The following is a 13,263-nucleotide window of genomic DNA, read 5'->3' as shown; positions in this document are numbered from 1 at the left end:
TAATTATTTTTCGTGATCATATAACTATTACCAATAGTAAAACATGTTACATCTTTTGCAACATAAATAGTGTAAGAAAAAAAAAAATGGTGTTGAAAAAAATTAAAATTTTAGACAAGGAATCAAAATTGTAAGTCCTAGAAAAAAAAATGTGTTTTTTTTCAATTTTTTCAAAATCACCTAAATCTATATTTAAAATTGATCATGCATTCTGAGTATTTAACTTAAATTTTTAATTAAAAACAAACAGATTCCCTAGATTTTAAAGAATATTTATACTATCTTTTGGGGAATATCTATAGTTCTTAACTTGTTTTTTCTATTTATTTTCCAATCAGGTATTAAATCTAAAAAAACATAATGAAAATCCAATAAACTTAAGTTTCAGGTTCACCAAATTTAAATTTTACTCTCAGTTTTGTTTATTGAAATATTTATTGTTATCTATTGTGGAAAACTAGAAGTATTAGTAAATAAATAATTAAAATTAAGATTTTTTTTTTCTTTATTAATCCAGTTTTTTTTTATTTTTTATTTTATTTGTAATTTTTGAAAAAAAAAAATGAGAAATTTGCAGAAACAAAACAAAATAAAACAACAGGTTGTTCTATCAATACCATTCATTTTGTAGTTTTGTCTGTCTGTTATCTTTTTCTTTTTAAGCATCTTTTACATCTATTGAGTTAATAAATAAATATTAAAAGACTATACTGATTTTAACTAAAAATTAATAAATTATCATCATAATCATTTATTTATCAGATTAATAAACAAAAAAAACAAAAACAAAGATAAAGAAAATAAAAAAGAGTAGAGTAGTTGGTGGATTTTTGTTTCAATGTCATCCTCTTCAAATATCTATATTATTCTAGATGATCTTGTTAAATTGATTATAAGAGCGTTCTATCATGACGAACATGTAGTTGTAATTGATGCACTATTAAGAGAGAAAAGAAGGTAAGTAATCTAAACACAACACAACACAACACAACATAACACAACACAATCAATTTATTTTCAAACAAATTAAGTAATAGTCATAAAAATCTATATACTTACTTTTAATACTTATAATACATATATATATATATATATAGAGTAAGAGATGAAGATTTAGCTTTGAAACTTAGATTACCAACGAAATTCGTTCGAAAGGTACTCAGTGATTTGAAGAACGATTCGCTCTTGAAATCACAGGAGATAAAGGTTGAACCGAAAGGACCGGGCGATCGTGCTACCAACGTTGTTCTGTGGTACCTCGATTACAAGTACTTGATCGATGTGCTCAAGTACCGATTGTACAAGATTCGTCAGAAGCTAGACGAACAAAAGGCAAAGAAGTTGGATCTTCAGAGCTATCGATGTACCAACTGCTCAAAGATGTTCACTGCCTACGACATACCGCGATTGCTCAACCCGATGGAAGGTACTCTCGAGTGCGACACATGCGGTGGTCTGCCACAGGAGGTGATCAACGCAGAGACACAACGTGCCAACACCGATCAGTTTGTTCAAATCAAAAAGATCATCGATCAGCTAAAGAAGACCGACGGTCTTCAAATCCCGTTGTTTGCACGTGATCTCGCCGATGACACACAAGCTGCCGGTCCATCCCTGACCATCAACTCAAATACCAATCCTGCTTTTTCGAAACCAATGTAAATATCTAATATCTAATATCTAATAACTTTACTAACTTATTATTATTATTATTATTATTATTATCACATTTGCAATATAATATAACAGTGGTGCATTTACAAGAGATACCAGTAGTAACAACAATAATAATAATACAGTCAGAGGATGGATAGATCCATCTGCTCAGAATTTGGAATTCTACGTCGATATCTACGACTCTGATAATATAGATGGTTTATTACCATCAACTGTAAAAAAAGAAATGTACATATTATAATAGAGTAGTTTGATGATAGAGTTGATTGATAACTAACTAACTAACCATCTATCTATCTATCTATTTTTAGTAAGAAAACAGGAGTATCAGTACCACCTTGGCTCTTATCTACTATATCTAAACCATCAGAGTTAGAGGCTATTGCAAAATCAAAAGTATCTACTGTAAGTACATTAAAATGTTATCTAACAATCAATTTGATTTGTTGATCATCTTTTAACAACAACAACAACTATAAAAATTATAATTTTTAGGAAACTGTAAAAATAGAGAAACAACCACCACTTAATGTTATCCCAGCTAAAACAAAGCCATTGGATGAGAAATTCTATATAGATTGTAAGTTTTATTTTAATTGATCATTAGTTTTAATATTAATCTGTTATTGATTTATTAAAATATATGTATATAGATATAAATAAACATTTTAAAGATGATATGAATAAAGATAAGGAAAAAGATAAAGATAAAGACGGTGAATCACCAATCAAAAAGAGAGAACCATCCGATGATATCGGATTGGTACCAAAGAAAGCAAAGTTTGAACATCTACCAGAGATCTATATTGGTGACTCTAAGAAACCAATCAATCAAATAACTGAAGAGGATCAAGAGAATATGACCTCTCAAGAATATGAAGTAAGTATTCATTTAATTAATATACATTAATATATTTAATTTATCTTGGTTTACTAATCAATTCATTTATCAATTAAAATCTACACAGGATTACAGTTCAGCTCTTTATAATTTTGTAATAGAAATTCAATAAGTTAAAAGTTGTTTATATTTATAAATTGAAAAACAATAAACAACCGCAACAACAACAACAAGTAATTAATAACTTAAAAAGGTCAAATAATAATAATAATAATAGTAATAATAATAACAACATTTAATTGAATCATATAAATATTTATATATATATGTCGATATTATATTATATTATAAATAATACCATTTCTTCTTCTTCTTCTTTAATTTTATTTAAATAAATTAGATAATACTTCATTTGTTTTTGATTTAAAATAAAGTTGCCATTTGTGTATTTTTAATCTAACTATTTCAAAAATACTATGGTATGCAGTGAATCTAGTGTTTTGGAACTGAAATAGTTTGTGCCAATTGTTAATTTTCTCATGAGGATTGAGTAGATTCAAAAAGAATAGATTGTAATCGATGAAATAGCAGTCGTAAACTCGCTTATTGATTACACTTACTTCTAGATATCCTAGGTTGTAATAGAATCTGAATGCTCTCATCAGTTTCTTTACCGTCAAATGAGTGTACGGTATTCTCTCCACCGATTTCGATGTAATGTCGTTAGATACCGACATTGCATAACGTGCCAATCGGTAGTGTCGGTTGAACAATGCCGTAGTGATTCCTTTGCTCGTCCATCGCTGATCACTGTTCGCTACGACAAACTCTATGATCTCTTGGTGTCCATTGGCCAAAGCCTTATCGATTCCAATATAATTGAAACGTTCCGATCGGTTCGAATGAAGAAACTGTATCACTTCAATGTTCCCATTTGCCAGAGCTTGGTTTAAACCTGCCGTTGTGCAACCTTCACTTCTGTTGTGATGTAAATACTTTACCAACGCTAGGTGATTGTTGGCCGCTGCTTCATCCATGGCGTCGGTAGTCACAGAGAATCCATAGTCCACCAACTTTACCACCATGTTCAAGTCACCTCTAATACATGCATTCTTGATCGGTTCAACTGATTTTAGATTGAAATGAGACAGACAATTCTCAAGAAGAAAATCTATGGTTTCAGTGCAATAGTTTGGAGTTGCCAAACACCACGCCAAAGTATGAGGTTCACAACCATCATTTCTTCCACAATAGAGGAGGAATTTTAAAGTTTCCATTTGACCAAGTCTGGCAGCTTCCGTCAGTGCAGATTTGGCATATATATATTCAGTGTTATCCGATAGCATCTGTAGAATATCGATTCTCTCTTTCTTGATCATATCCAATACAATTGGGTCAATCAATTGTGAATCCATAAAAAGTGGGAATCTTTTGTTGAAAATGTAATCCAATGCTTTGATATTTCCATGCTTCAAAGCAGCGATAAATAGATCTTGTGGATCGGTTATTCCATTGAGAACATCCATGCTCTTGAGTAGCCGGAAGTTGTCTTGTTGAATTGCACTACACATGATACCAGTCGATGTAAATGTTGATTTACTAATCATTGAATAGAGTACAAGAAAAACCTTTACAAAATGATTATCGAATTGTTCTTGATCCGGTTGATCCATTCCACCGAAATATTTGACCAATTGTGAAATACTCTTGTCGGTTAGGAATTGTTCATCTGAAAACTTAATATTGGATCGAACGAAATTGAATAACTCTAGACTATCGGAAATAGCTGTATCGAGTAGAGTGTGTTCCGATTGTCCAACATAACTGTCCTCTATGCATGTGATCTTATTCGTTTCAATGAGGTATTGAAGTACATCCAGACGACCATTGTATAGCATGTTACTGATGAATCCATCTGATAGCGGCATATTACTGTCAAGCTTTGCAATCCGCTTCATTAGATACAATAGAGCGTCACTGGAAACACGTTGATCTTTGGGTTTATCATGATTTTCAGAGGCAATCAATGTAATTGTAGAATAGTTAAATTTCACCTTCTTGGCGATGAGTTTCAACAATTTCATATTTCCAGAGAGTGAAGCGTGGAGTAGTTCTGTCTGACCAGGATGATGTGAATGATCACATATTTTGAAACCTTGGTCCAAGAGAAACTGAACGATTTGATCGTTTCCACCTTGACATGCATGGATAAGTACTCTAGGATACACATATTGGCTCTTACAACTGAACTCGTCGAGTGCCAACTCAAAGAAATGACCGAATCGCCGGTAGATCAATTTGAACAGCTCGTAATCACCACAATTCTGTAGGAATATATTGATCGATTGAAAATTAAAGATCATACCATAGTCATCCAAGCGTTCATCATACGTCGCCAAGCTATAAGGAATCTTTGCCCAAAGATCTTGTTGACTCTCCAGATAATCTATTCTCTCCAATCTAATCGCCAACCAATACTTTAATAGAGTAAATAACTTTCTTTTACATAGGTAATTAAATGATAGCTGATTCCATCTCTTTACTTTAACTGAATGTGCAACTCTGATACGATCGCCAATACATTTTATATTATAAAATACTTGACTTGATAAAAACTTTTGAAAAATAACTTTTTTAAATAGATTATCTATTTCCATTCTACTATTATTACTACTATTAAACAATCACCATCTTACTCTAATATTTATTATTGTAAAAAAAAGATTCTTCAAAACTTCTGAAAAAATCAAATCAAAGAATCACATAATTTCATTGAATTTTTTTACACACTGGAGCTATATATATTTAGTAAAACAATGTCGTAAATAATATCTAATCTCTTGTTTTAAATTCTTTCTTATAAACAAATGATTTTGAGTTGAAGTAATAATGTTATAACTGAGTATGGAAAAACAAACTAAGGAATATCTTTATCTCAATTTTCTGGGACTGTCGATTATTGACAGTTTTTTGGCACTAAACCAATAGGCAAAAGTTTTATTTCGATATTTCTTTTAATTAAATCATGATTCGACAAGACTCAAATCAATATTCTTCAAGAGATGATATACCATTATCTACTTGTGCCCCACAGCAACAAGGTTACCCACAGCAACAAGGCTATCAACAACAAGGTTATCCACAAAAACATGGTTATCCTCCACAACAACTTGCCACCAAAAAGTGTTCGCGCTGTCGTGGCCATGGTGAAAGTGAGTGTTTCCACTGCAAAGGTTCAGGAAGATGCAACAACGGAAGAATTTCTATAAATGTGAGTATTCCAATCAAACATAATTTAAAACTTTTGAAATCATGATTCTAACAATAACTTTACTTCATGATTCAAGTGTCATTTCTGTAACGGCAAAGGTCGTATAAGGTGTTCAAGATGCAAAGGAAGTGGATTAGTCGAGGATGATCCCAATGCAGAAATTCAATGTTGCACCATTTTATAATCAAACAAACAAACTCCTCTTCCCTTAAATTATTTTAAAAGATGATATAACATCAAAAAAAAAAATAAAAAATAAACTAATTCAATTTGGTTAACACATAAACAATAATAAATAGCTCTATCTGAGAGAGAGAGAGAGAGACGATAGATACATTATTCTGTATGAATATTAATATTTGCCATGAAAAAACAAAACTTCATTTTTAGAACTTTGCAAAAAAAATAAGAAAAGTGTTTTTGATTTGATTTGATGATCATCAATCATTTCTAAATTTACATTTATTATTTGTTTGTTTTGTAAAATATATAAATATCATATTGTTTTATGTAATAACTAGTAACAGTATGGATTTAAAACAATCATTGAAAGATGCAAGAGATGCAATCGATAAGAAAGATTATAAGAAAGCATTAGAGATATGCACAGACTCGTTGGATTATCACAACAACTTTAATATACATCTCTTTATGGGTCTATCGTTATTCAATCTCAATAGATACCCTGAAAGTGAGAAATCCTATCAGAATGCATTATCATTAACACCTGCATCACCATTTCCATTAAGAGTAAGTTACTCTATCACTTTGTTTTATATCTAATTATTAATGGTATTTATTAATTTATATTAGGGTTTAATGGATGTATATACAAAGAGTGGTGAAAATGATAAGCTATTAAAGATTGTAGAACAATTGATTCCTTTGACTACCGATGAATCAAAGAAACGTGATCTTCAAGTCAAGTTATTGGACAACTTTATCTCTACACAAAGACATGCCGATGCCCTAACGTTGCTCAAACAGCTGTTGGCTGGTGTTCCTGCTGACCAACAGGATGAACGACTCAAGCTGCTTATTAGACAAGAGGAGTTGGAACGATTGAATCTGGCGGCAGAGGTGAAGCAGATGGTAGAAACAAAGATGAAGGAAAAGTCAATTCCAATTCTGAATCCGGCAAAGCGACATGTCATCGGTGCGCCGAAACATACCGATCAACAAAGACTAGAGGTGATTGCCATTGAACGACAGGTTACTCTGACACTCTACAAGCCAGGAGGCAAGACAATGGACAGCCTGATAAAGCTGTACAGCGAGTTGCTCGCCGACAACGGACAACTGCTGCTCAAGTCACAGGGCTTGAAGTTGACAGAGTCGATTTTCACCAACTATATAGAGTTACTACAGCGACAGTATAGAGCGAGCAACAAGAGTGATGAGAGCAGAGATTTGTTGTTTGCCGAGTGTGTAAAGATGAATCGTGCGATTCTCACTGCTGCCTTTCCGTTGGAGCAACTTGTTTTGTTGGCTTTGGACGACGAGAAACAAGATCGATCTACACTTGTCAATCTTTCACAGATGCTTGTTATTATGCATCCATTACGAAGTATCGGTTGGTTGGGACTTGGATACTATGCCGCCATTACACTGGGTGATTGCGGTGAGAACACAAGAAAGATGTTAGAGCGTGGAGTATCAAAGAATCCAAATGCTTTACTTGGATATCATGCACTTTTAAAATGTCTAGTTGCAGGTGAACAACAACAACAACAAATGACAACAAAATCATACGATCAAATAAGAGAACTAGTTGGAAAAGCATTAGAGTTAATCAAATCACGTGAGAATCCAGCTGATACCGATATCTTCATTGATATTCATATCATTTTGTTCACAATCATTGTTGGCAATGCACGGGGAACTTGAGAAATCGATATTGGTACTAGAGGAATGTCTAAAGAAACATCAGGGCAACTGTCATTTACTCTTTAAATTGGCAACCATCTACTTTAACGATCGTAAATACGAAAAATCATTACAATATTTCCAACAAGTTATTGACAGTGGCAGCAACAGCAGCAACAGCAGCAATACTAGTTATCGTTCACAATCAATTATTTATAGCTGTTGGATAAAGTTGATATCATCAGAACAACCAATCAATGATAAAGATTTATCGTTGATCAAATCGGATTTGGAATCCGCTATTGCCAACGATGAGAATTTCCATCTTGGATACTTTGTATTGGGATTATTGTATTCGAAACAACAACGTGGTGGTGAAGCTATTCTCATGTTTTTAAAGGCTGCTCAGAAGAACACAGCATTCTCTCTGACATTCTCTGAGCTTGGAATGCTGTACCAACGTGTCAACAACGATGTTGAACGTGCCAAGAAATGTTACCAGAAAGCATTGTCTCTTGATATCCTGAATGAAGATGCCGGTCGTTCTCTATCGGACTACTATATCACACAACAACAATACACACTTGCAAGTTCTCTCTACCGTGAGATCACCAAGTACTGCTTGGACAATAGAAAGTCATTCCAACTCAATGTTGTCCGTTGTTCATGGGCATTCTATCGTCTGGCGCTCTACCAGATGGATCTTGGTGAGCTGGATCAAGCGTCGACCTCATTCTTGACCGCGTTGAAAGGCAAGCCGGAATCCACTATCTACTGGCGTGGAATTGGTGAATGCTACCGTCGTCAAACCAAATATATTGCATCGCTCAAGGCGTTGTCTCATGCGGAAACACTACTGAATCAAACCAATGAAAAAGTACCAGAGTTGAACTATCAGATTGCCGTTTTAAACAAGATTCTTGGGCTGAACGATGAGGCAGTCATTGAATTTGACCAGGTTCTCAGCCAACTCGGAAAACACTTGCCATCACTCAAAGGCAAAGCCGAATGTCTTTTCCAGCTCGCCAAACACTATCACTCTAATGGATCGTCTAGAATGGCATTACAATCGCTCGAGTCGGCAGAGACAACCATCCAACTAGCGATTGAACAAGATTCCAAGATATTCTGTCTGTGGAAGTTGCTCGGTGATATCTCTACTTTTTATCACCATATTGCTTTGCAAGGAATGAATTCATTGGATGTTCAACAAAAGCTACAACAGGGTGCCGATGCCTATTTGAAATGTCAACACAACAACAACAGATCGTCGACACTGAAAGACCTAGCAATTAACCATTACTATCAATATCTTTGTTGTAGTAGCAACGGTCCGGAATCAGAGAAGAAACAAACAGTTTTACGATCGGCTATCAAGTTTATTAGTGTTGCTATCAATCTGTCTTCGACTGACTATAGTCTTTGGAATTTGATGGGTGTCATTCTGATGGATAGCTATCCATTGCAATCACAACATTGTTTTATCCGTTCGATTCAATTGAATTCCACTCGTTTCGAACCGTACAACAATCTCTGTGCACTCTACTTGCAATCGAATCAATTGGATCTTGCCAGTTCAGCGCTGATGGTTGCCCGCTCCAACGATCCAGATTCAAGCAGTGTCTGGTCACTACAAGGTCTAATCCACGAGTTGAACGGATCGATCTTGGCAATCGATCAATTGGAACTTGCACACTCTGACTATGTTCACATTCAAAGTGCACTGGAACAACAACCAGTTGGAGAAGCACTGATAGGTTCTGCCATTCTTGCCTATCAGCACAAAGACAATACCACTGCACAGCAACAACTGGCAAGATACATCGCACTCTATAGCTCGACAACCTGTTCATCCCTCATTGAAGCACACAACTATCTTGCATTGATTCTCGAATCCAACGGACAATATCAACTTGCAATTGATCAACTTCATCTTGCATTAACTAAATTGGTAGACAACAACAGCAGCAGCAACAACAATAATATAGTTAAACCAAATCAATTTAGTTTGAATTCAATTAGAAACAATGATATTGGTGGCAATAATAATCAAATGGATAACGATTCAATTACAAAGAAGAAATGTATTGAAATCAATCTTTCAAGAGTACAATTGAAAGCTGGACAATGGAAACAATGTTTGGATACACTGACGCCATATATTACTGAAGGAGACAAGTGTATGTCGGGAGCCGTTGGAAATAGTCAGATCTGGGAGATTATTGCTATTGCAAACTACCGATTGGGACAACCAGACAAATCCATTCAAGCTTACCAAGCATCGGTTGCATCGATTCACCAAGCAGGTCAAGACGAATCGATTTTGCGACGAAAGAAGTGTACTCTTTTGATATCGTTGGCAAAGGTACTCTATCAGTGTAAGAAACTCCCACAAGCCGAACAAATCATTGAGAAGGTGTTGGCTGTTGACAATCGATTTGCACCGGCCATCTATTTGAGTTCGGCGATCAAGATTCTAGCGAACGATTGTCAGGCTGCCAAACAATTGTTGGTGGATCACGCCAACAAGTCAATGTCTGTCACTCTTGAAAACTATATTCTACAATCGATCATCGCATTACAAACCAATGATATCGCACAGGCTCGTTCACAGTTGATCAGAGCATGTCATGCCTATCCACATTATCCTCACGTTTGGAAACTACTTTTAGATCATCTCAATCGTTATCATCAACTATCGGATTCATCTGCAATCAAATCCATTCTCACACGCCTAGAGAACTCTAGAAACATCTCTGCCAACCACACAGTTGACAGTGACAACCATCGATATGATGCCAAATCAATCGAATATACATTTGCCAAATCACATTTGTTGCAAGTAGATCGTTGCTATTCAGTCAACATTTCCGAATCTATCAAGCAGATGAAACGTATAGTACATAGTTGTCCTAGCGATACCAACGCTTGGAAAGATCTCTCGAATCTACTGTATCTACAAGCTCTACACAGTCAAAGTCTTGAAGATTTCGAATCTGCATTGACTGCCAACCGTTTAATTACAGATAGATATGGAAATGACAACACTAGCAAACAACACTCTGTTCAACTATCGGATATCTTGATGCACCTGTCCAGAGAGAAGGAATTTACAGAGTTGAATCAATCGCTATTGAAACAACATGAAAAAGATAACAAGATACAATCACAACTCATTAGACAACAAGCAAGGTATCAACTGATTAATAACGATAGAACAAGTGCATTGAAACTTTATAAACAATCATTAACACTAGATAATACTAATATACATTTATATCATGTAAGTTATTATGATAACATGATTTCATTTATTATAACAATTATTAACATGTTATATTTATCATTAGGAACTATCATATATTTATGAAGAAATGAATTTATTGGATGCATCTTTATTATGTTTGAATCAATCTTTGACACTAGCAGGTGCTAATGATGAAGATCTTAGATTGATTACAGTTGGAAGATTGATGAGATATTATATCATGATGAAAAAGTGGAAGGAAGCAATCAAGATTTTCAATGATTATAATAACGAGACGTCGAATACAACAACTCACCCAATTCTATTGCTATTCAAATCGATCGTACTGTTAATATCCAATAATGATAAGAAAGCATCGAAACAAGTGGATAACGATATCAACAATGCCTTGTCACTACTTAATCAAGTGATTGCTATCAACCCAAGAATGCCATTAGCCAACCTGTACTGTGCCATTGCCAATACGAAAGCTACATCTACATCGTCCCTTACAAACTCTGGAACCAATGACTTTAACAACAAGATCGATAGACTCGTTCAACAGGAAACTAGAAACACTCCTGCTATAGTTCCAGACAAGATATTCAAAGATTTAACATTAAAGAATTAATAATATAATATGAAAGTGTTATTACTATCTTTTTTTTATTTTTATTTTACTATCTTTTAGTATACCCATACAGAGAAACAACAATTAATTGATACCTACTTTTTATTTTATTTTTTAATCACACTTGAAACTTGAGAGAAAATCTTGTTTTTTGTTTTTGATATGAAAAACATTGTTGTGAAGGACAAAGATATTTTTTCTTGGTTCTCCAATTTTTGTAGTTTTTTCCGACAACCTCAATGTTGTACCATTTTATAATCAAATAAACTCCTCTTCCCCTATAATTTTATATTTTAAAGATATGAACTGATACATTTTGAATATTTATGTTTTTCCGATTTATCAATTTGTTTTTTTTTTTATCATTAATTGCTTATTCCATCTATTATTTCTTTTGAAATAGGCTATCAAATAATTTTAGAAATAATTAACTCTTTCAATGATGCTCTGGAATTCACAAAAAATTGATATGTCAAAATTCAATAATGTTTTTAGATAATAAATTTGTTTTTGAAATAGCTTTGGGATTTGGAGACACGAAACTTGTAATGTTTGAGTTGTGGTCAGAGAGAGTCTAGTGGTTCAAACATTGCTTGCTCACTTCAATTATCTTTTAGCCTAAGTCATTAAGCTGACTGACAACAACTCCTCCAACCACCTACTAACTTCGTCTTTGGCTATTGGTCGTTATCAGTGACATTTTATTTTCGAAATTATATCGACTTATTAGTATCCGATAACCCATCGACAACAAATTCCAAACTTGAATACAGAGTTGGAATACCGTGACTTGGTAGTCATAAATGGTATTATAGATTGTATTGTCATGGGATAGAAATCATTTATATGTTTGACTTCTTGGTTGGTGTGAACCTTGTCAATCCAGACGTGACAATGTGGTTCCTCTTGGAATAGACCCAATGTTCATATAAGAAATTGTAGTATAACTCGGCAGTACCTCTAAAATCTGGCATTAATTCATTGAATGTAATGTTTTCCTAGTAAACATAGGTTGGAAAACTCTTTTCTTTGACATCATTGATGGGTAGCATCTGAAATACTCTCTGTTGTCAAAAGTAGACCAAGTAGGATCCTCCTTTGATATTTCTTGTAGATAACTTTTCTATGTTAAATAAAATGTTATAGAAATCCCTAAAATATTTGACAAGGTTCACACCAAGAAGTCAAACTATTCATGACAGAAGCCTTTGGGAGTACTCGATAAGGTGGTTTGTTTCGCTTGAGCTTCACCTCCGTTTGATGAAAGAGCCTTTAGTTTCTCCATTCACGACCAAGTTTCTATTCTATTAATTAGGTAATGATTTAATTACTAGAACAAGATCTTCCATTTCTGTGACTATGGCTCGAGACTTGAAAGAAAAATCAGTTTAAACGGGTGAAATAGGTGAATGAAATTGAAATATGTGGAACAGATGAAGTTGTCGAAATGGGTGAAATTTGAAACCTCTAGAGAAAAAAAAATTTGAAATAGAATCAGTGAAAAGTGTGGAATCAGGTGAAATATAGTCGGTGGAACAGCAGATACAGGCGAAATGGAATCAATCTGTGAAACGGGTCGAACAGGAATAGAATCGGTGAAAAGTGTGAAGTGGAAATTTGAACTCGAGAGAAAAAAAATTGGAACAGAATCAGTGAAAAGGGTGAAAGTGGAAATTTGAACTCGAGAGAAAAAAATCGGTGCACCTGAAACTTGAGAGAAAATCAATGGC

At 34.1% G+C, this 13,263-nt stretch overlaps 6 protein-coding genes across 6 annotated transcripts; 4 read left to right on the top strand and 2 right to left on the bottom strand.

Annotated features, from left to right (window-relative positions):
* Positions 1-86: 86 nt before the first annotated feature.
* gtf2e1-1 (transcription factor IIE) lies at positions 87-2,817 on the top strand (the record flags this gene model as incomplete). Its single annotated transcript, XM_020580454.1, has 8 exons — positions 87-130; positions 898-957; positions 1,098-1,658; positions 1,750-1,905; positions 1,989-2,082; positions 2,173-2,257; positions 2,331-2,557; positions 2,680-2,817. 8 exons carry the CDS (start codon positions 87-89, stop codon positions 2,815-2,817), a joined length of 1,365 nt encoding a protein of 454 aa, XP_020429041.1.
* A 152-nt stretch (positions 2,818-2,969) lies between these two features.
* PPL_09660 (uncharacterized protein) lies at positions 2,970-5,175 on the bottom strand (the record flags this gene model as incomplete). Its single annotated transcript, XM_020580453.1, has 2 exons — positions 2,970-2,978; positions 3,139-5,175. The coding sequence occupies 2 exons, from the start codon at positions 5,173-5,175 to the stop codon at positions 2,970-2,972; spliced, it is 2,046 nt and encodes a 681-aa protein (XP_020429040.1).
* Positions 5,176-5,543: 368 nt separating this feature from the next.
* On the top strand, positions 5,544-5,973 carry PPL_09659 (uncharacterized protein; the record flags this gene model as incomplete). Its single annotated transcript, XM_020580452.1, has 2 exons — positions 5,544-5,789; positions 5,866-5,973. 2 exons carry the CDS (start codon positions 5,544-5,546, stop codon positions 5,971-5,973), a joined length of 354 nt encoding a protein of 117 aa, XP_020429039.1.
* Positions 5,974-6,317: 344 nt separating this feature from the next.
* PPL_09658 (tetratricopeptide repeat protein) lies at positions 6,318-6,994 on the top strand (the record flags this gene model as incomplete). Its single annotated transcript, XM_020580451.1, has 3 exons — positions 6,318-6,539; positions 6,603-6,715; positions 6,838-6,994. The coding sequence occupies 3 exons, from the start codon at positions 6,318-6,320 to the stop codon at positions 6,992-6,994; spliced, it is 492 nt and encodes a 163-aa protein (XP_020429038.1).
* Positions 6,995-7,427: 433 nt separating this feature from the next.
* On the top strand, positions 7,428-11,533 carry DG1091 (tetratricopeptide-like helical domain-containing protein; the record flags this gene model as incomplete). Its single annotated transcript, XM_020580450.1, has 3 exons — positions 7,428-7,652; positions 7,720-10,938; positions 11,006-11,533. The coding sequence occupies 3 exons, from the start codon at positions 7,428-7,430 to the stop codon at positions 11,531-11,533; spliced, it is 3,972 nt and encodes a 1,323-aa protein (XP_020429037.1).
* An 842-nt stretch (positions 11,534-12,375) lies between these two features.
* Positions 12,376-12,882, bottom strand: PPL_09656 (uncharacterized protein; the record flags this gene model as incomplete). Its single annotated transcript, XM_020580449.1, has 3 exons — positions 12,376-12,531; positions 12,555-12,656; positions 12,865-12,882. 3 exons carry the CDS (start codon positions 12,880-12,882, stop codon positions 12,376-12,378), a joined length of 276 nt encoding a protein of 91 aa, XP_020429036.1.
* Positions 12,883-13,263: the final 381 nt, after the last annotated feature.

The sequence above is a fragment of the Heterostelium album genome, assembly GCF_000004825.1.
Source record: "Heterostelium album PN500 unplaced genomic scaffold PPL_scaffold11, whole genome shotgun sequence".
Lineage (NCBI taxonomy): Eukaryota > Evosea > Eumycetozoa > Acytosteliales > Acytosteliaceae > Heterostelium > Heterostelium album.
This window is presented reverse-complemented; position numbering and strand designations above follow the sequence as displayed.